This window comes from Electrona antarctica (assembly GCF_951216825.1).
Source record: "Electrona antarctica genome assembly, chromosome: 10".
Taxonomy (NCBI): Eukaryota; Metazoa; Chordata; class Actinopteri; order Myctophiformes; family Myctophidae; genus Electrona; species Electrona antarctica.
In genome coordinates this window covers 9,515,300-9,538,618 of record NC_136791.1, presented here as the reverse complement: position 1 = coordinate 9,538,618, position 23,319 = coordinate 9,515,300, and the positions used below count along the sequence as shown (strand labels likewise).

Here is a 23,319-nt window from a genome sequence, read left to right as displayed (position 1 = left end):
TGCTATAGTATGCCGTCCGATATGGGCTATAGCCCATGGTCATAAATGATGAAAAACGAGGATTTGAAAAAAAGACGAAAATGACTCCGAGACGATGGGCTATAGCCCATGGTCTCGGAGTGATTTTCGTCTTTTTTTCAAATCCTCAAAAATGATGGAAAACGGCATGCTATAGTATGCCGTTCGAGACCATGGGCTATAGCCCATCGCCTCGGAGTTATTTCCGCCTTTTTTTCAAATCCTCAAAAATGATGAAAAACGGCATGCTATAGTATGCCGTCCGATATGGGCTATAGCCCATAGTCATAAATGATGAAAATCGAGGATTTGAAAAAAAGACGAAAATGACTCCGAGACGATGGGCTATAGCCCATGGTCTCGGAGTGATTTTCGTCTTTTTTTCAAATCCTCACAAATGATGGAAAACGGCATGCTAGTATGCCGTTCGAGACCATGGGCTATAGCCCATCGTCTCGGGGTCATTTTCATCTTTTTTTCAAATCCTCAAAAATGATGCAAAACGGCATGCTATAGTATGCCGTTCGAGACCATGGGCTATAGCCCATCGCCTCGGAGTTATTTCCGCCTTTTTTTCAAATCCTCAAAAATTATGAAAAACGGTATGCTATAGTATGCCGTCCGATATGGGCTATAGCCCATGGTCATAAATGATGAAAAACGAGGATTTGAAAAAAAGACGAAAATGACTCCGACACGATGGGCTATAGCCCATGGTCTCGGAGTGATTTTCGTATTTTTTTCAAATCCTCAAAAATGATGGAAAACGGCATGCTATAGTATGCCGTTCGAGACCATGGAAAAATGACATGCTAAAACTATGAAACATTTCAAAGATTCCTTTTCAGGCAAACATGTCCACCGTAAGATGAACATAAATAGGTTTGAATGGGGTTTCTAGGTGTAAGTATGTAGGACTAGTAGCATGCCAAAGTTTGTGCTATTGCCATTGAGAATGCATTGGGCGTTTAAGTTAAATAACTCAGAAACTACAAAACATTTCAAAGTAAAAAGTTCCAGCATGTGTCTCCACAGTAAGCTGAATTTGAAACAGTGTGAATGCAGTTTCTAGGTGAAAGTGCTTTTTTGACGTGCCAATATCTTCCATTGAGCCCCATTGTAGATTTTTCAAATTTGAAAACACTATATTTCTAAAACTATGAAACATTTCAAAGATTCCTTTTCAGGCAAACATGTCCACCGTACGATGAACCTAAGTAGGTTTGAATGGGGTTTCTAGGTGTAAGTATGTAGGACTAGTAGCGTGACGACGAGTATAAAAAACTGGAAGAAAAGTAACGAGTGTGTGTTCTGGTCCTGTTGATTGAGCAGAGCAGGACCTATAAACCTTGAAGGTTTATAGGTCCTTCTCAGCTCAATCAACAGGACCAGAACACACCTGGGCTGGCTGCCAGGATCACATCCCAATGGGGAGGCTGTCTGTGTCCTGTCATGGTTTCTCCTCTGTATTATCTGATTAACATCCACGATAACACTTAAAAGCACTAAAGACACCTTTGATGCACAGCACCATTCATTCAAATGCTCTGTACATGATCCCAAGGCCCCATTTGAAAAGTGACACCAAGAAGAACGACTTACAACATAAAAATCACTGAGAGCTCAGTGGCACCCTTGTTAAGATGACGTCCATGTGAGCCAGAGGTTGTGAGTTCAAATCCAGCTGAGTTCCTCCTACTTTCACTCTGCAGCATGTTTTGGAGAATAACATCCAGAAGAGAACTGGAAAGAGATGGAAAGCTGAGGAGATTCTCAGAGAGCATGGTGGCACTCTGTGATAAGCTGCTGTCTATGTGAGCCACAGGTTGTGGGTTCAAGTTCAGCCCATGGCCTCAGACGGCATACTATAGCATGCCATTTTTCATCATTTTTGAGGATTTGAAAAAAAGACAAAAATCACTCCGAGACCATAGGCTATAGCCCATCGTCTTGGGGTCATTTTCATCTTTTTTTCAAATCCTCAAAAATGATGCAAAACGGCATGCTATAGTATGCCGTTCGAGACCATGGGCTATAGTCCATCGCCTGTTGGACTAAAAATTCAAATTTTTCATCATTTTTGAGGATTTGAAAAAAAGACAAAAATCACTCCGAGACCATAGGCTATAACCCATCGTCTTGGGGTCATTTTCATCTTTTTTTCAAATCCTCAAAAATGATGCAAAACGGCATGCTATAGTATGCCGTTCGAGACCATGGGCTATAGTCCATCGCCTCGGAGTGATTTCCGTCTTTTTTTCAAATCCTCAAAAATGATGCAAAACGGCATGCTATAGTATGCCGTTCGAGACCATGTGCTATAGCCCATCGTCTTGGGGTCATTTTCATCTTTTTTTCAAATCCTCAAAAATTATGCAAAACGGCATGCTATAGTATGCCGTTCGAGACCATGGGCTATAGCCCATCGCCTCGGAGGGATTTCAGTCTTTTTTTCAAATCCTCAAAAATGATGCAAAACGGCATGCTATAGTATGGCGTTCGAGACCATGGGCTATAGCCCATCGTCTCGGAGTGATTTCCGTCTTTTTTTCAAATCCTCAAAAATGATGAAAAACGGCATGCTATAGTATGCCGTTCGAGACCATGGGCTATAGCCCATCGCCTCGGAGTGATTTCCGTCTTTTTTTCAAATCCTCAAAAAGGATGAAAAACGGCATGCTATAGTATGCCGTCCGATATGGGCTATAGCCCATGGTCATAAATGATGAAAAACGAGGATTTGAAAAAAAGACGAAAATGACTCCGAGACGATGGGCTATAGCCCATCGTCTCGGGGTCATTTTCGTCTTTTTTTCAAATCCTCAAAAATGATGCAAAACGGCATGCTATAGTATGCCGTTCGAGACCATGGGCTATAGCCCATCGCCTCGGAGTGATTTCCGTCTTTTTATCAAATCCTCAAAAATGATGCAAAACGGCATGCTATAGTATGCCGTTCGAGACCATGGGCTATAGCCCATCGCCTCGGAGTGATTTCCGTCTTTTTTTCAAATCCTCAAAAATGATGCAAAACGGCATGCTATAGTATGCCGTTCGAGACCATGGGCTATAGCCCATTGTCTCGGAGTGATTTTCATCTTTTTTTCAAATCCTCAAAAATGATGGAAAACGGCATGCTATAGTATGCCGTCCGATATGGGCTATAGCCAATGGTCATAAATGATGAAAAACGAGGATTTGAAAAAAAGACGAAAATGACTCCGAGACGATGGGCTATATATAGCCCATGGTCTCGGAGTGATTTTCGTCTTTTTTTCAAATCCTCAAAAATGATGGAAAACGGCATGCTATAGTATGACGTTCGAGACCATGGGCTATAGCCCATCGTCTCAGAGTGATTTTCGTCTTTTTTTCAAATCCTCAAAAATGATGCAAAACGGCATGCTATAGTATGCCGTTCGAGAACATGGGCTATAGCCCATCGCCTCGAAGTGATTTCCGTCTTTTTTTCAAATCCTCAAAAATGATGAAAAACGGAATGCTATAGTATGCCGTCCGATATGGGCTATAGCCCATGGTCATAAATGATGAAAAACGAGGATTTGAAAAAAAGACGAAAATGACTCCGAGACGATGGGCTATAGCCCATGGTCTCGGAGTGATTTTCGTCTTTTTTTCAAATCCTCAAAAATGATGGAAAACGGCATGCTATAGTATGCCGTTCGAGACCATGGGCTATAGCCCATCGCCTCGGAGTTATTTCCGCCTTTTTTTCAAATCCTCAAAAATGATGAAAAACGGCATGCTATAGTATGCCGTCCGATATGGGCTATAGCCCATGGTCATAAATGATGAAAAACAAGGATTTGAAAAAAAGACGAAAATGACTCCGATGATGCAAAACGGCATGCTATAGTATGCCGTTCTCGGAGTGATTTTCGTCTTTTTTTCAAATCCTCAAAAATGATGGAAAACGGCATGCTATATTATGCCGTTCGAGACCATGGGCTATAGCCCATCGTCTCGGGGTCATTTTCATCTTTTTTTCAAATCCTCAAAAATGATGCAAAACGGCATGCTATAGTATGCCGTTCGAGACCATGGGCTATAGCCCATCGTCTCGGAGTGATTTCCGTCTTTTTTTCAAATCCTCAAAAATGATGAAAAACGGCATGCTATAGTATGCCGTCCGATATGGGCTATAGCCCATGGTCATAAATGATGAAAAACGAGGATTTGAAAAAAAGACGAAAATGACTCCGAGACGATGGGCTATAGCCCATGGTCTCGGAGTGATTTTCGTCTTTTTTTCAAATCCTCAAAAATGATGGAAAACGGCATGCTATAGTATGCCGTTCGAGACCATGGGCTATAGCCCATCGCCTCGGAGTTATTTCCGCCTTTTTTTCAAATCCTCAAAAATGATGAAAAACGGCATGCTATAGTATGCCGTCCGATATGGGCTATAGCCCATAGTCATAAATGATGAAAATCGAGGATTTGAAAAAAAGACGAAAATGACTCCGAGACGATGGGCTATAGCCCATGGTCTCGGAGTGATTTTCGTCTTTTTTTCAAATCCTCACAAATGATGGAAAACGGCATGCTAGTATGCCGTTCGAGACCATGGGCTATAGCCCATCGTCTCGGGGTCATTTTCATCTTTTTTTCAAATCCTCAAAAATGATGCAAAACGGCATGCTATAGTATGCCGTTCGAGACCATGGGCTATAGCCCATCGCCTCGGAGTTATTTCCGCCTTTTTTTCAAATCCTCAAAAATTATGAAAAACGGTATGCTATAGTATGCCGTCCGATATGGGCTATAGCCCATGGTCATAAATGATGAAAAACGAGGATTTGAAAAAAAGACGAAAATGACTCCGACACGATGGGCTATAGCCCATGGTCTCGGAGTGATTTTCGTATTTTTTTCAAATCCTCAAAAATGATGGAAAACGGCATGCTATAGTATGCCGTTCGAGACCATGGAAAAATGACATGCTAAAACTATGAAACATTTCAAAGATTCCTTTTCAGGCAAACATGTCCACCGTAAGATGAACATAAATAGGTTTGAATGGGGTTTCTAGGTGTAAGTATGTAGGACTAGTAGCATGCCAAAGTTTGTGCTATTGCCATTGAGAATGCATTGGGCGTTTAAGTTAAATAACTCAGAAACTACAAAACATTTCAAAGTAAAAAGTTCCAGCATGTGTCTCCACAGTAAGCTGAATTTGAAACAGTGTGAATGCAGTTTCTAGGTGAAAGTGCTTTTTTGACGTGCCAATATCTTCCATTGAGCCCCATTGTAGATTTTTCAAATTTGAAAACACTATATTTCTAAAACTATGAAACATTTCAAAGATTCCTTTTCAGGCAAACATGTCCACCGTACGATGAACCTAAGTAGGTTTGAATGGGGTTTCTAGGTGTAAGTATGTAGGACTAGTAGCGTGACGACGAGTATAAAAAACTGGAAGAAAAGTAACGAGTGTGTGTTCTGGTCCTGTTGATTGAGCAGAGCAGGACCTATAAACCTTGAAGGTTTATAGGTCCTTCTCAGCTCAATCAACAGGACCAGAACACACCTGGGCTGGCTGCCAGGATCACATCCCAATGGGGAGGCTGTCTGTGTCCTGTCATGGTTTCTCCTCTGTATTATCTGATTAACATCCACGATAACACTTAAAAGCACTAAAGACACCTTTGATGCACAGCACCATTCATTCAAATGCTCTGTACATGATCCCAAGGCCCCATTTGAAAAGTGACACCAAGAAGAACGACTTACAACATAAAAATCACTGAGAGCTCAGTGGCACCCTTGTTAAGATGACGTCCATGTGAGCCAGAGGTTGTGAGTTCAAATCCAGCTGAGTTCCTCCTACTTTCACTCTGCAGCATGTTTTGGAGAATAACATCCAGAAGAGAACTGGAAAGAGATGGAAAGCTGAGGAGATTCTCAGAGAGCATGGTGGCACTCTGTGATAAGCTGCTGTCTATGTGAGCCACAGGTTGTGGGTTCAAGTTCAGCCCATGGCCTCAGACGGCATACTATAGCATGCCATTTTTCATCATTTTTGAGGATTTGAAAAAAAGACAAAAATCACTCCGAGACCATAGGCTATAGCCCATCGTCTTGGGGTCATTTTCATCTTTTTTTCAAATCCTCAAAAATGATGCAAAACGGCATGCTATAGTATGCCGTTCGAGACCATGGGCTATAGTCCATCGCCTGTTGGACTAAAAATTCAAATTTTTCATCATTTTTGAGGATTTGAAAAAAAGACAAAAATCACTCCGAGACCATAGGCTATAACCCATCGTCTTGGGGTCATTTTCATCTTTTTTTCAAATCCTCAAAAATGATGCAAAACGGCATGCTATAGTATGCCGTTCGAGACCATGGGCTATAGTCCATCGCCTCGGAGTGATTTCCGTCTTTTTTTCAAATCCTCAAAAATGATGCAAAACGGCATGCTATAGTATGCCGTTCGAGACCATGTGCTATAGCCCATCGTCTTGGGGTCATTTTCATCTTTTTTTCAAATCCTCAAAAATTATGCAAAACGGCATGCTATAGTATGCCGTTCGAGACCATGGGCTATAGCCCATCGCCTCGGAGGGATTTCAGTCTTTTTTTCAAATCCTCAAAAATGATGCAAAACGGCATGCTATAGTATGGCGTTCGAGACCATGGGCTATAGCCCATCGTCTCGGAGTGATTTCCGTCTTTTTTTCAAATCCTCAAAAATGATGAAAAACGGCATGCTATAGTATGCCGTTCGAGACCATGGGCTATAGCCCATCGCCTCGGAGTGATTTCCGTCTTTTTTTCAAATCCTCAAAAAGGATGAAAAACGGCATGCTATAGTATGCCGTCCGATATGGGCTATAGCCCATGGTCATAAATGATGAAAAACGAGGATTTGAAAAAAAGACGAAAATGACTCCGAGACGATGGGCTATAGCCCATCGTCTCGGGGTCATTTTCGTCTTTTTTTCAAATCCTCAAAAATGATGCAAAACGGCATGCTATAGTATGCCGTTCGAGACCATGGGCTATAGCCCATCGCCTCGGAGTGATTTCCGTCTTTTTATCAAATCCTCAAAAATGATGCAAAACGGCATGCTATAGTATGCCGTTCGAGACCATGGGCTATAGCCCATCGCCTCGGAGTGATTTCCGTCTTTTTTTCAAATCCTCAAAAATGATGCAAAACGGCATGCTATAGTATGCCGTTCGAGACCATGGGCTATAGCCCATTGTCTCGGAGTGATTTTCATCTTTTTTTCAAATCCTCAAAAATGATGGAAAACGGCATGCTATAGTATGCCGTCCGATATGGGCTATAGCCAATGGTCATAAATGATGAAAAACGAGGATTTGAAAAAAAGACGAAAATGACTCCGAGACGATGGGCTATATATAGCCCATGGTCTCGGAGTGATTTTCGTCTTTTTTTCAAATCCTCAAAAATGATGGAAAACGGCATGCTATAGTATGACGTTCGAGACCATGGGCTATAGCCCATCGTCTCAGAGTGATTTTCGTCTTTTTTTCAAATCCTCAAAAATGATGCAAAACGGCATGCTATAGTATGCCGTTCGAGAACATGGGCTATAGCCCATCGCCTCGAAGTGATTTCCGTCTTTTTTTCAAATCCTCAAAAATGATGAAAAACGGAATGCTATAGTATGCCGTCCGATATGGGCTATAGCCCATGGTCATAAATGATGAAAAACGAGGATTTGAAAAAAAGACGAAAATGACTCCGAGACGATGGGCTATAGCCCATTGTCTCGGAGTGATTTTCGTCTTTTTTTCAAATCCTCAAAAATGATGGAAAACGGCAAGCTATAGTATGACGTTCGAGACCATGGGCTATAGCCCATCGTCTCGGGGTCATTTTCGTCTTTTTTTCAAATCCTCAAAAATGATGCAAAACGGCATGCTATAGTATGCCGTTCGAGACCATGGGCTATAGCCCATCGCCTCGAAGTGATATCCGTCTTTTTTTCAAATCCTCAAAAATGATGAAAAACGGAATGCTATAGTATGCCGTCCGATATGGGCTATAGCCCATGGTCATAAATGATGAAAAACGAGGATTTGAAAAAAAGACGAAAATGACTCCGAGACGATGGGCTATAGCCCATGGTCTCGGAGTGATTTTCGTCTTTTTTTCAAATCCTCAAAAATGATGCAAAACGGCATGCTATAGTATGCCGTTCGAGACCATGGGCTATAGCCCATCGCCTCGAAGTGATATCCGTCTTTTTTTCAAATCCTCAAAAATGATGAAAAACGGAATGCTATAGTATGCCGTCCGATATGGGCTATAGCCCATGGTCATAAATGATGAAAAACGAGGATTTGAAAAAAAGACGAAAATGACCCCGAGACGATGGGATATAGCCCATCGTCTCGGGGTCATTTTCGTCTTTTTTTCAAATCCTCAAAAATGATGCAAAACGGCATGCTATAGTATGCCGTTCGAGACCATGGGCTATAGCCCATCGCCTCGGAGTGATTTCCGTCTTTTTTTTCAAATCCTCAAAAATGATGAAAAACGGAATGCTATAGTATGCCGTCCGATATGGGCTATAGCCCATGGTCATAAATGATGAAAAACGAGGATTTGAAAAAAAGACGAAAATGACTCCGAGACGATGGGCTATAGCCCATGGTCTCTGAGTGATTTTCGTCTTTTTTTCAAATCCTCAAAAATGATGGAAAACGGCATGCTATAGTATGCCTGTAAATGAGTCCGTTTGATGAGGGCTAGGTGAACAGAAATGACACTCCAGAGATTTAGAAAATGTACTTTTATTCTTCTTTTGCAAGCTGTTCAAAAATAATGTTCAAAAATCATTCTTCCGAATAGGGTTTCACAAGAAAGGTAGTTCACGAAAAAGGAAACAAAAAACTTACAGACCTCTAATCAAGCCTAAGTTTAAAGCTGAACCTTCCACTGAGGGTGTGTTTAAAACAACACGACAGTCTAGCTAGTCTGTGCTACTGACTGTTCACTATAAGGGCAGAGCTATCCAGCATTGTGCCCTTCTATTCCCTCTACTACCTGAAACTGGAATCCCTTCCCCACCCACAATCTGGGCCTTTCAATTGTTGGGTCAAACCAACAGTCTTGAGCTCTGGTTGAAGACTATAGTTTCACCAACCTCTCTAGCCAAAATAAACATAGAAAACATTTCCCAAACCTTACAGACATCATAATCCACAAGGTAACTATAATCATGTTTTTAGCAAACAACTCTTCATTCATAATATAAAGATACAAATACACACCCACACCCCCATAAGTGGTAAGTCCCAATTAGGTCCCTCCACCAGCCTATAAAAGGATCCCCGGAATCAGCTGTGATTGTTTTGGATCATCAACCCAAAAACAGGGAGTAAGTTTGGTTGAGCCATGAGCTTTTTCTTTAAATCAATAAATATATATTTCAACTGAGTTTGTCCATCATTTGTAATGCATAAGGTGATTGTACTGAAACATAAAATACTGGGGGTACAAAGACATAAGTGGGAAAGTCAGTCTGTCTTTACCACAATGCCGTTCGAGACCATGGGCTATAGCCCATTGCCTCGGAGTGATTTCCGTCTTTTTTCAAATCCTCAAAAATGATGGAAAACGGCATGCTATAGTATGCTGTTCGAGACCATGGGCTATAGCCCATCGTCTCGGAGTGATTTTCGTCTTTTTTTCAAATCCTCGTTTTCGTCTTTTTTTCAAATCCTCAAAAATGATGAAAAATGGCATGCTAAAACTATGAAACATTTCAAAGATTCCTTTTCAGGCAAACATGTCCACCGTAAGATGAACCTAAATAGGTTTGAATGGGGTTTCTAGGTGTAAGTATGTAGGACTAGTAGCATGCCAAAGTTTGTGCTATTGCCATTGAGAATGCATTGGGCGTTTAAGTTAAATAACTCAGAAACTACAAAACATTTCAAAGTAAAAAGTTCCAGCATGTGTCTCCACAGTAAGCTGAATTTGAAACAGTGTGAATGCAGTTTCTAGGTGAAAGTGCTTTTTTGACGTGCCAATATCTGCCATTGAGCCCCATTGTAGATTTCTCAAATTTGAAAGCACTATATTTCTAAAACTATGAAACATTTCAAAGATTCCTTTTCATGTCCACCGTAAGATGAACCTACGTAGGTTTGAATGGGGTTTCTAGGTGTAAGTATGTAGGACTAGTAGCGTGACGATGAGTATAATAAACTGGAAGAAAAGTAACGAGTGTGTGTTCTGGTCCTGTTGATTGAGCAGAGCAGGACCTATAAACCTTCCTTCTCAGCTCAATCAACAGGACCAGAACACTCCTGGGCTGGCTGCCAGGATCACATCCACCAATGGGGAGGCTGTCTGTGTCCTGTCATGGTTTCTCCTCTGTATTATCTGATTAACATCCACGATAACACTTAAAAGCACTAAAGACACCTTTGATACAGCACCATTCATTCAAATGCTCTGTACATGATCCCAAGGCCCCATTTGAAAAGTGACACCAAGAAGAACGACTTACAACATAAAAATCACTGAGAGCTCAGTGGCACCCTTGTTAAGATGACGTCCATGTGAGCCAGAGGTTGTGAGTTCAAATCCAGCTGAGTTCCTCCTACTTTCACTCTGCAGCATGTTTTGGAGAATAACATCCAGAAGAGAACTGGAAAGAGATGGAAAGCTGAGGAGATTCTCAGAGAGCATGGTGGCACTCTGTGATAAGCTCCTGTCTATGTGAGCCACAGGTCGTGGGTTCAAGTTCAGCCCATGGCCTCAGACGGCATACTATAGCATGCTATTTTTCATCATTTTTGAGGATTTGAAAAAAAGACAACAATCACTCCGAGACCATGGGCTATAGCCCATCGTCTTGGGGTCATTTTCATCTTTTTTTCAAATCCTCAAAAATGATGCAAAACGGCATGCTATAGTATGCCGTTCGAGACCATGGGCTATAGCCCATGGGCTATAGCCCATGGTCTCGGAGTGATTTTCGTATTTTTTTCAAATCCTCAAAAATGATGGTAAACGGCATGCTATAGTATGTCGTTCGAGACCATGGGCTATAGCCCATCGCCTCGGAGTGATTTCCGTCTTTTTTTCAAATCCTCAAAAATGATGAAAAACGGCATGCTATAGTATACCGTCCGATATGGGCTATAGCCCATGGTCATAAATGATGAAAAAACGAGGATTTGAAAAAAAGACGAAAATGACTCCGAGATGGTAAGATGAACCTAAATAGGTTTGAATGGGATTTCTAGGTGTAAGTATGTAGGACTAGTAGCATGCCAAAGTTTGTGCTATTGCCATTGAGAATGCATTGGGCGTTTAAGTTAAATAACTCAGAAACTACAAAACATTTTAAAGTAAAAAGTTCCATGGTCTCGGAGTGATTTTCGTCTTTTTTCAAATCCTCAAAAATGATGGAAAACGGCATGCTATAGTATGCCGTTCGAGACCATGGGCTATAGCCCATCGTCTCGGAGTGATTTTCGTCTTTTTTTCAAATCCTCAAAAATGATGAAAAACGGCATGCTATAGTATGCCGTCCGATATGGGCTATAGCCCATGGTAATAAATGATGAAAAACGAGGATTTGAAAAAAAGACGAAAATGACTCCGAGACGATGGGCTATATAGCCCATGGTCTCGAAGTGATTTTCGTCTTTTTTCAAATCCTCAAAAATGATGGAAAACGGCATGCTATAGTATGCCGTTCGAGACCATGGGCTATAGCCCATCGTCTCGGAGTGATTTTCGTCTTTTTTTCAAATCCTCGTTTTCGACTTTTTTCAAATCCTCAAAAATGATGGAAAACGGCATGCTATAGTATGCCGTTCGAGACCATGGGCTATAGCCCATCATCTCGGAGTGATTTTCGTCTTTTTTTCAAATCCTCGTTTTCGTCTTTTTTTCAAATCCTCAAAAATGATGAAAAACGGCATGCTAAAACTATGAAACATTTCAAAGATTCCTTTTCAGGCAAACATGTCCACCGTAAGATGAACCTAAATAGGTTTGAATGGGGTTTCTAGGTGTAAGTATGTAGGACTAGTAGCATGCCAAAGTTTGTGCTATTGCCATTGAGAATGCATTGGGCGTTTAAGTTAAATAACTCAGAAACTACAAAACATTTCAAAGTAAAAAGTTCCAGCATGTGTCTCCACAGTAAGCTGAATTTGAAACAGTGTGAATGCAGTTTCTAGGTGAAAGTGCTTTTTTAACGTGCCAATATCTGCCATTGAGCCCCATTGTAGATTTCTCAAATTTGAAAGCACTATATTTCTAAAACTATGAAACATTTCAAAGATTCCTTTTCAGGCAAACATGCCCACCGTAAGATGAACCTAAATAGGTTGGAATGGGGTTTCTAGGTGTAAGTATGTAGGACTAATAGCATGCCAAAGTTTGTGCTATTGCCATTGAGAATGCATTGGGCGTTTAAGTTAAATAACTCAGAAACTACAAAACATTTCAAAGTAAAAAGTTCCAGCATGTGTGCCCACAGTAAGCTGAATTATAAAAAGTGTGAATGGAATTTCTAGGTGAAAGTGATTTTTTGATGTGCCAAAATCTGCCATTGAGCCCCATTATAAAATTCTCAAATTTGAACTATATTTCTAAAACTATGAAACATTTCAAAGATTCCTTTTCAGGCAAACATGTCCACCATAAGATGAACCTAAATAGGTTGGAATGGGGTTTCTAGGTGTAAGTATGTAGGACTAATAGCATGCCATATTTTGTGCTATTGCCATTGAGAATGCATTGGGCGTTTAAATTAAATAACTCAGAAACTACAAGACATTTCAAAGTAAAACGTTCCAGCATGTGTGCCCACAGTAAGCTGAATTATAAAAAGTCTGAATGGAGCTTCTAGGTGAAAGTGATTTTCCTCATTTTTTTAAAATCCTAACGTGACGAAAAAACGTGACGGAACAGGACAATTCAGGCATCAGTGTTCAAATTGAGACTGATTGATTGATTGATTGATTGATTGATTGATTGAAATATTTATTAACAGTTTGCAGAATTACAGTACATTTCAAGCACAAACTCAATACAAAGGCTGTTAACTGTGAGTGGACGACCCAATTAAGCATTACACTTGTTTACAAGAGGGTCCACCACGCCTGGGCCATGGCTCAGTGGTCCAGGCACCTTGGCTGGTAATCCAGTCTGGCAGTGTGCCGCGGGTTCAACTCCCGATCCCGACGGCCTTTACTGCATGTCTTCCCCCCCATCTCTCTCCCCATTTCCTGTCAGCCTACTGTCTGTCCCTCCATAAAAATATATAAAATAAAGGCGAAAGCCACAAAAAAACAAAACAAAAAAAGAGGGTCCACCTGCATGTTCAATTCATCAAAACATTTAGAGACATACAAATAGACACTTCTATATAGACAAAGAACAGAACAGGAATTCATCATAATGGAGGTAAAAAGGGAAAAGAAACATATACAGTGAGGGAAAAACGGGGGGTTCAGATTTTACGGGGGCCAGTTTCGAATTGCAGCCATCCGTAGGTGCCCTTTGAGAGCGGTTTTGAAGGAGTCAAGGGATTCGCATGTCTTAATGACTGTTGGTAGGGCGTTTCACATTTTGTTGGCATAGGAGCGAAAATAATTTAGTCCCTTGTTTTTGCCGAATCTGGGTTGTACATGGTTCGTTGCACTCCCTCTGGTGTTGTGGGTGTGGACTTCGTTAACATTAAGGAAGTATCTAGGTACATGGGTATCTTGGTGGTGTATCGAATCTTGTGGACCAGACCCATTGCAAGATGCTGTACTCTGTCGTCGACCCTAAGCCATTCCAGCCTGTCAAAGTGGGCAGGGGTGAGGTGGGTTCGGGGAGTGAGGCCAAGTAGGAGCCTGACCAGCCTAACGCTGTCCCACATTGTGACTGACAGGCATCAGTGTTCAAATTGAGACCCTGTCCCACATTGTGACTGACAGGCATCAGTGTTCAAATTGAGACCCTGTCCCACATTGTGACTGACAGGCATCAGTGTTCAATTTGAGACCCTGTCCCACATTGTGACTGGCAGGCACCAGTGTTCAAATTGAGACCCTGTCCCACATTGTGAGTCAACCCTATTTAGGTTCATCTTACGGTGGAGTGGGTGGACATTCATTAGTATCAGCGGTAACACAGCGGAAGGAAGTAGGATCGAAGGGGCCCAAGTTCTTTCCTAAATACTGTGTGTGCATATAGCACCATTTAAGATGTATCAGTATCGACATAACCTTTATGGGATTAGTGACGATTAAGGGTGGGGCGGAGGCCATGATCATTTTTAGTTTGAGAGTTTTAAGACATTTTATGAAAAGGAAAAAGAAAGAAAAAACTTTGATAATGCTGATTTATAGAAACAAATCACAATTGTGTAAGCATAATGATGAGGAAAATATAGCATAGGTCTATCACCATTTGACTTATATGGTAATTAATTATTGATTGAAAATTAACAGTGGTTAGAGGAGGCCGATATGCCAGTGTGTAAGAACCCAATCTTTTTTTTCCATAAAATTACTTTTATTTTAGGAAGAACAACAATTAAACAAAATAGATGTCTGCATGTATAACACAAGGATATATATAGTTTACAAAACCACATTTCATGGCTATGGCTAGCCTATACAAAATAGATATTGTTATCACATGACTTTAACAATGCTTCTGTTGTAAAAGTGACAATGATTTAACCAGCATCCAATGAAAATTGCACATTTAGGGCCATATCAAAATGTTTGATTCAAATACATCATAGCCTATGTTTATAGTACAAGCTAATTGTCATTATTTGCCATGTTTCCTCAAAATGTATCTTGATCTAGTGTTGTGAAATTAGTAGATCGACCCTCAATTTGGCCATGAGTTTTCCTCAAATTATTGGTGGTGAGTAATGACTTAGTTGAACGGCAAGCTCTGATTACAATACCAGACAGTACAGATGGCAACTTATGACATTTAGCAGTGCATCTGCCTTTTCCTATAAAGAATAATTAGGCTAAGTAAAACATAATGTTCATGATGTTCTGCAGAGAGGTCATTCAACAGTTGCATCTCATATCATTGGTGGCACAATCATTGGTGGAAAGTAATTAAATGTGCACTTACTCAAGTACTGTACTTAAGCACAAGTGCTTTTAATTTTCTTGAATATTTCCATTTTTCAATACTTTTTTACTATTTTCTAAATAATTTCTATACATTTGAAAACGTGAAATGGGACATTCTGCATAGTGAGTACTTTCTACTTTTGGTACCTTAAGTACATTTTGATGCCAATACTTCTGTGCGTTTATTCAAGTACATTTTGAAATTACAGACTTTTACTTGTAACAGAGTAGTTCTACATTGCAGTATTGATACTTTTACTTAAGTAAAACATTTGGGTACTTTTTCCACCACTGCAAGCATATCTGTATGCTTACTGATATACTGTATTGAATTAATTACCGCTCCAATGCCACTCAGTGGCCACAGTGGAACATTATGATGATGTTCTTTCAGGACAAAATGATCCAGACTGTTATAGTAATATACTGTTGATACACAGGCCAGTAATATAGTGATTCACTCTCATTTGCGTAGGCATAATAGATAAGATAAATGTTTGTGACTCCATGTGCTGCTTTATCAGGAGACCCAGGAAGAAGTTGTTGAAATGCTACTCATCTGATATCATCTTACAACTATAGCCAATATGAATCATTCTTACACTGCATTCATATGGATAATGTGCTAGCGTATGTATCTTTCTCCTTATCATATGGTAATGGCTGTATGCTGAGCATAAAGTACTGTTCCAGCTCTGTCATGACTCATTATCTTACAGACACCTTCGCACATGTATATAACCTATGCTCTGTGTTTGTTTGGCACACAACTTCAGAACTTGTCGTGTTCTTGTTCTTCGATACTGTAGATCACTGCTTGCCTACCGCGACTACCGAGACCAACTGGATCACTGTGCACTCACCACTCTTAACAGAGGAAAACTCTTCGGACAACCACAACAAAGGATTATTTCATTCACAACACAACACAGCACAAGGTAATGCAGAATACAGGTTAAATAGCCTGTCCCAGACTGAAATCACATTTCGCAATAATGTTTGACTCATTCCTGTATTATCAAATTATTATTAGTAGCCTAGTAGTAGTAGTATTTACTACTACTACTACTACTACTACTCTACTACTACTACTACTACTAGTAGTAGCAGCAGCACTGTTGTAACTTGTAAGTTGTTACATAGATCAAATTAAATGTTCTTGTTAATGTCTGTTACTAGATGCAGCTGTGTTTTCTGGTCTCCATCTCCATGTTGGTTCTTCTGTCCCAGGCAAACTGCAAGAGCACTAAAGGTAGGAGGCATTCAGTAGAGTTAGTTTAACATGTGTTATGTTTGTATTTCATTGTTTTTATGTTTGGGGACGGAAATGAGCTTCTAGCCAAACGTGAACGTGATTTTATGTACAGGTAAATATGCCGGAGCATATTTACCTGTACATAAAATCACGTTCAGATGATTCATTTCACGTTTATGTATTGAATGCTCATTAATGTGCATTTTCCAGTCCAACTAAACAAATTAAGTAGGCTGCTAAAGTAACGTTGTAGATCTAATATCTTTGCCAGAGTGTGACATGCCCACAATCAGTGGAGGAAAGTAACTAAGTACATTTACTTAAGTACTGTACTTAAGTACAATTTTGAGGTATTTGTACTTTGTTCAAATTTCCTACTTTGATTATTATTATAAAACATACATTAAACACTTCAGCCCTATACATTTGAATTTTATTTTTAAAATAGTTTTATATTGAAAACTTGAAAAGGCACATTCTGCACAGTGAGTACTTTCTACTTTTGGTACTTTTAGTACATTTTGATTAGCCTGGCATGGCCAGATTAGTTTTTGTCTTGTGGCAAATATTTCTGGTTTCCAGGCATTTTGATGCCAATACTTTGTACTTTTAGTACATTTTGAATTCCGGACTTTTACTTAAGTAAAAGTATAATATAAGTATAGTTCAACATTGCAGTATTGATACTTTAACTTCAGTAAAATAATTGAGTAGCGTACTTTTTCCCACCCTGCCCACAATAGAGAGAAGAATCTCTTTGATTAAGCCTAATTAACTAACATCATGTATGTGTTTGGATTCACACTCTTTCAATTCTCGTTGTGCTTTTTCATGATATCCAACCAACCACAATCATTGACAGTATCACTCTTATTACTGTATAACTTTGGTTAAATTCTTGTTCTTTTATTTTCTGTGATCTTTCACAGGAAAGTCATTGTTGGATGTTGGTGACAAAAGTCTGCCTCCCTCCGTGAGTCCCGTTGAGGACCAGGTTGTGGAAGAAGATGGAGTTGAAGAGGCCTATACGTTTTCTACGCTATTGATGGAGGGAATTCAAGGATTCATAGAGCTCTACTCCTTTTTTACATCCTGATATCTCCCAAAAGAACAAGATCAAATGACATACCCACATGCAAAAAAAAGAAACACACGCATGCATGCACGCACGCACGCACGCACGCACGCACGCACGCACGCACGCACGCACGCACGCACACACACACACACACACCCTTTTCTGGATCAGGGCCAACTTAAATCTCAAACGTTTTCAGAGCATGTTTATTTTAATGATCAATCAATGAATGAATGAGTCTATCTGCATTAAGTGATCTCGATACATAGAAATTGATTTATTGGAGACTTTCAATTGTATACATTTTGTTTTGATTGTAGTGTTCCACTTTTTGCTTTGGCAATGTAAACGTATGTTTTCTCATGCCAATAAAGCCCTTTGAATTTAATTAATTAATTGATTAATTGAATTGTGTTTTTAGTGAAGTTTTTAATTAAAAAATACCATGAATTCTTTTTTGTAATATTTCTATCAAGGTAGCTCAAATAAAATTTCACAGAAGATGGATTGATTCTTTTTTTATTTAAAAAAGAATAATTTAACATCTGCTATACAATGTCCAAGTTGTCTGTGGGTTGTCTGTGTGCCGGTGTCTGTGCAATCATGAATTATAAAAAGTGTGAATGGAGCTTCTAGGTGAAAGTGATTTTCCTCATTTTTTTAAAATCCTAACGTGACTGCTCAATGGTAGCTCTATGGCACGTCAAAACAAAAAAACGGTGGAAAAGGGGCCTCAGAGTTTGATTCCATTTGTACACTCTCAGAGTTACTGTACACACCCGGCGTACGGGTCCATTTGGAACCCACTCAAGGACACTTTGAGACCCACTGGTGTAGCAGAGTGTTTCCAGTGAGCCAATCTGTTTGACCAGAATGAAATAGAGCCTTGAAGCCTTCATTAGTATCAGCGGTAACACAGCGGAAGGAAGTAGGATCGAAGGGGCCCAAGTTCTTTCCTAAATACTGTGTGTGCATATAGCACCATTTAAGATGTATCAGTATCGACATAACCTTTATGGGATTAGTGACGATTAAGGGTGGGGCGGAGGCCATGATCATTTTTAGTTTGAGAGTTTTAAGACATTTTATGAAAAGGAAAAAGAAAGAAAAAACTTTGATAATGCTGATTTATAGAAACAAATCACAATTGTGTAAGCATATAAATGATGAGGAAAATATAGCATAGGTCTATCACCATTCTACTTATATTGGTAATTAATTATTGATTGAAAATTAACAGTGGTTAGAGGAGGCCGATATGCCAGTGTGTAAGAACCCAATCTTTTTTTTCTCCATAAAATTACTTTTATTTTAGGTCAAGAACAACAATTAAACAAAATATATGTCTGCATGTATAACACAAGGATATATATAGTTTACAAAACCACATTGCATGGCTATGGCTAGCCTATACACAAAATAGATATTGTTATCACATGACTTTAACAATGCTTCTGTTGTAAAAGTGACAATGATTTAACCAGCATCCAATGAAAATTGCACATTTAGGGCCATATCAAAATGTTTGATTCAAATACATCATAGCCTATGTTTATAGTACAAGCTAATTGTCATATACTAAGTTACCACACAGTGTACATACGGTATATCATACTGAAACAGTCAATTTCCCCATTTCCTACTTGAACAAAACCTGCTCAATCCATAAATGGGTTTACAAGCCAAAACAAAAGGCAAAATAAAAGTTTCAAAAATAAAATAGAAACCTTTTTCAATGTCATAAAAAAAAACTAGATAAATTATACAAATAAATGCAATACAAATGTATTTACTTAGTCCTGTGTTATGAAGTATAGCACAGTGTCATTTTCATATTGTCATTCACATATGACATGTGTTGATTAGCAGTTGGTCACAGCAGAATACGTTGGGAGCGCATGGCCCTCAAACTGATATGGGAATGATGAGGAGTCAATGTACTCCTGCTCCATAGAAGAGTCATACCTCATGAGGCAAGGGTAGTTGTCAGGCTGCACACTGCAGTCAAACTCCAGGTCCAGCCACTGTCTGTGGGTAGCGTTGTGCTTCCTTTTCTCTGTCAAGATCCGATTAAGGGCCATGATGTAGCTGAGGGCCATCTGCAAGGTCTCGTACTTGGACAGCTTCTTATCCTCCCCCCACTGAGGGACCACTTTGCGGAGGCAGTCAAAGGCTGTGTTTAAGCCCTCCATCCTCTTCCTCTCACGGGCGTTGGCGGCCATCCTTCGCCGCGTGACAGTCTCATATTTCTCTGGACTCTTGGAGTCGGCCTCTGAAGACTCAGAACCAGAGTCAGTGCAACTGGGTCGGCGGCACTTCATGCTTCTTTTGCCAAAAATATTGCTCTCCAGCGGCGAGTGGTGACAAAGACCCAGACGTGAGAGAAAGGCTTCGGCAGATAGTTTTCCAAGTTCAACCTCAGGATTTCCAATTAGCCTCAGGGTTCTTCTGAGCTCTTGTCCATAAGAAAGCCTGGCCGGTGTCCAGTATAGTGGATGTCCTGAGCATCAGAAGGGTCCAAGGGGTTTCTGATCTTAGACATACTGGGGCAGCGGCTTTTATAAGACCCCCACAGATGAACAGGTGGTAGCAGGTGGGGTCCCCCTCCCCAAAGCCATCTCCGTCCTCAATACTGCTTGTACAGAAACACACCCATGCAGACTCACAAACACCCACACCCACTAAGCGCGTGTACACGCGCACGCACACACGCATGCTGCACACACACACACACACACACACACACACACACACACACACACACACACACACACACACACACACACACACACACACACACACACACACACACACACACACACACACACACACACACACACACACACACACACACACACACACACACTTAATGAAATTCCAATTAGCTTGGCCTGGTCTATCTGGTCATGGCTTCACCCAGAGCCTACCATCTGGTCAGCAGCACAACTTACTGCTGTTGACCATGCATGTTTCTTCTGCACGTGAAGCTAAGCTAATACAGAATTACTGTCTTTGATTACTAATGTCACTCCCATGGTTTCAATGTTGCCCAATTGAACTGAAATGTATAGTAAATAAAACCTGCATTGAGTGCATTCATTATAATTATCACTAATGGTGAATCTGCTGATAAGAAAATAGCATAATGTCCCACTATATTTTCTTTTTAATATATCCTTCAGATAGAGTCTATATCGGACCATGTAATTACATGTTTTCATTTAAACAAATTGCACGTTCACTATATTTACTTTCAATGCACTAAAGTCTTATCTGTGAATAATGATTTTACCGACAACCAAACATACGATAAAATAAATACATTTAAATAGCATTTTATAGTAGTAGTAGTAGTGTTTCTCATATTTCTTTTCATAATTAAACTACACCTGTTAACATTTTTGACCACAAATCCACATGAGTAAGGTTTTGGTACGTTACATAATTCATCGAGTAGCCTCGGGAACCCAGGCGTTTTGTTAAAAAATAATAATCGAGAAGACCGACCCCTTTCACTTCCCATAGACGCATCCTGCTACTGTCCTCATGATAACAATGATAATCTGAGATTAGCCTGAGGCAACAGAAGTTAAGTGTAAGTGTGGCCCCTAAACCTGGGGGTATTGAAACAACATTCAGCTGGCTTTTGCTGGAAGGGATTAGATTAGTGGTTTAAAACAATATGGAACAAGATGTTGCACATATTTCTACAACATTTGAGATCGCAGAACTTTATTTGTCCAATACAAAAGCATCTCTCCAATTACTGTAGGTTAGGTGTGTTATTTGTGATCATGTTGGACATTGTGTGTCGGTGCTGTACAGTACGTGTTCTTAATGAATCACAGTATGTGGCATGCATTAGTGTTGTTTGCATTCTGGGGACCACATGTGAAATGAATAATTGATCTGTCAAGTGGTCCGAGGAAATGAGATAGACAGAATAACTTGTCTGTCTGTCGCCAAGAGGGTGAAAGCATACATGGATGGGGCGCACACGCACGCACACACACGCACACGCGCACACGCGTACACACACACACACACACGCTTGTAGATCTGCTATTTTCAAAATAATTGAGAAATGTTTAAATAATTATATAATAACAAAAATACCTGTGACACCAAATAAAATACTTATTATATATAATATTTTTGCAGGGGTGACTGTGTTGAAACGATGATGCACTTATATTTTGATGCCAATACTTTTACACATTTACTCGAGGAGAAATTTTAATACAGGCCTTTTACTTATAATAACAGAGTATTTCTACATTGTGGTATTGTTACTTTTACTTATAAGTAAAGATTTCGGAGTACTTCCAACACCACTGTCTTACACAGGCAGAGGGAGAAGTGCAGCTTTCTCCACTGTTTTCTGGTGTCTGTAACATAACATCTTAACTGGGCATCGCTGTGACAAATGGGACACTAAAAGCTTGGGGTCATAGAAGCATACATACTGAATGATTAATCACTATTAGAAGCCACAGGATAATGTCTGTTCCTAATATTGGGTCATGGTCGCAAACGGGTGCTTGTCTGGTCATTTCAGGCATAGGCTGTGCAATTAGGCATATAATCCCATCTACCAGTTGGTCCATTGATCACAGATTGATGTAGTCGGCCAGCTGCTGCTTGTCGTGTCTGAGGGTCTCGACTAGACACTAGACATGGGCCTAGTCCTACCGGTCGTGTCTTAGAGGCTTGTTTTTTACCCCCCAATCCCTCACGTGATTGGCTTGTCTGAGCACTGTATACGTCCAACACAAAAAAACTAAACTTGCTCATAAAGCCATATGTCACAGGAGAAGAGTGACCCGCCTGTTGTGATGGTGTCAGATATCAGAATTAATCCAGAAAGGAGGATATGTGGAGAACAGGAGAAGTGAAGATTACGGCATGGGGCATATGATTCTGTCTGGGAGAAAGTTGTGGAGGAAAAAAAAGTGGATTGGCTATTCTGAGCACGGATGGCTTGACTTTATAAATGTAACTGATACATTGCATTACAGTCACATCATCTATTGTGAGATTAAGCATATTCATTCATGGCATACATTGCTTTCAATGACGAGCATGTATAGTCGAAACATTGCCTGCACAGATAACGCTGCCATCAAAGGGAATACCATTCAATGACAGTAGCAATTTCTTGTGTTGTAATCATGTCACAGTATCGTCCTAGTTGTTACATACAGTACATCACATTGTCTTACTTTTTCCCTCTCTGCAAGAATTGTCAATGTATTGTGTGATCTGTCTGTCCTATCCTGATGACTGCTTGGCAGTAAATTCATTTCAGCAAGGACAAATAAAGTATCTATCAATCAAACTTGCATCCATTATTATTAGTGACCACTGTATTTCCCCAAACACTATGGTTTTAATTGTTTTCTGGTCAAGCATGGTCTAAAAAAGCCAATTATTATTATTACTCTGGAACACATCCAATCAGCTAACAAGAAGTCCTGGCAGCTGGTCAGATGAGCCTGGGGGGGTGTAAGTGGGTCACGGAAGGTGAATGTAATTTCATGCCTATTTGAACTTTGTTCTCGTCTAATTGGACTGATTAGCAATGGTTAATTGGTTTACAAGGATTGCCATTTGTGCATACTATGGTGTCAGCATCACTGGAAAGCTTGTATTATAACATGGTCATTATAGCATTAATGGTTGTGGAACATTTCACCTTAGGAAAGAAAAAAGTGTGCAATTGGGAGGAGATCAAATAACACAGTGGTGAAAGTAACCAAGTGCATTTTTTTTAATACTTCATACAAATAGAACAAAATTAAATAACCCTCACAGGCTCACACCGTCTACACTTGCACAATAAGAACAA

General features: G+C 40.0%; 1 protein-coding gene across 1 annotated transcript; it reads right to left on the bottom strand.

Annotated features, from left to right (window-relative positions):
- Positions 1-19,333: 19,333 nt before the first annotated feature.
- On the bottom strand, positions 19,334-19,792 carry atoh7 (atonal bHLH transcription factor 7; the record flags this gene model as incomplete). The annotated part of the gene is made up of 1 exon (XM_079512937.1): positions 19,334-19,792. The coding sequence occupies one exon, from the start codon at positions 19,790-19,792 to the stop codon at positions 19,334-19,336; it is 459 nt and encodes a 152-aa protein (XP_079369063.1).
- Between the last annotated feature and the right edge of the window lie 3,527 nt (positions 19,793-23,319).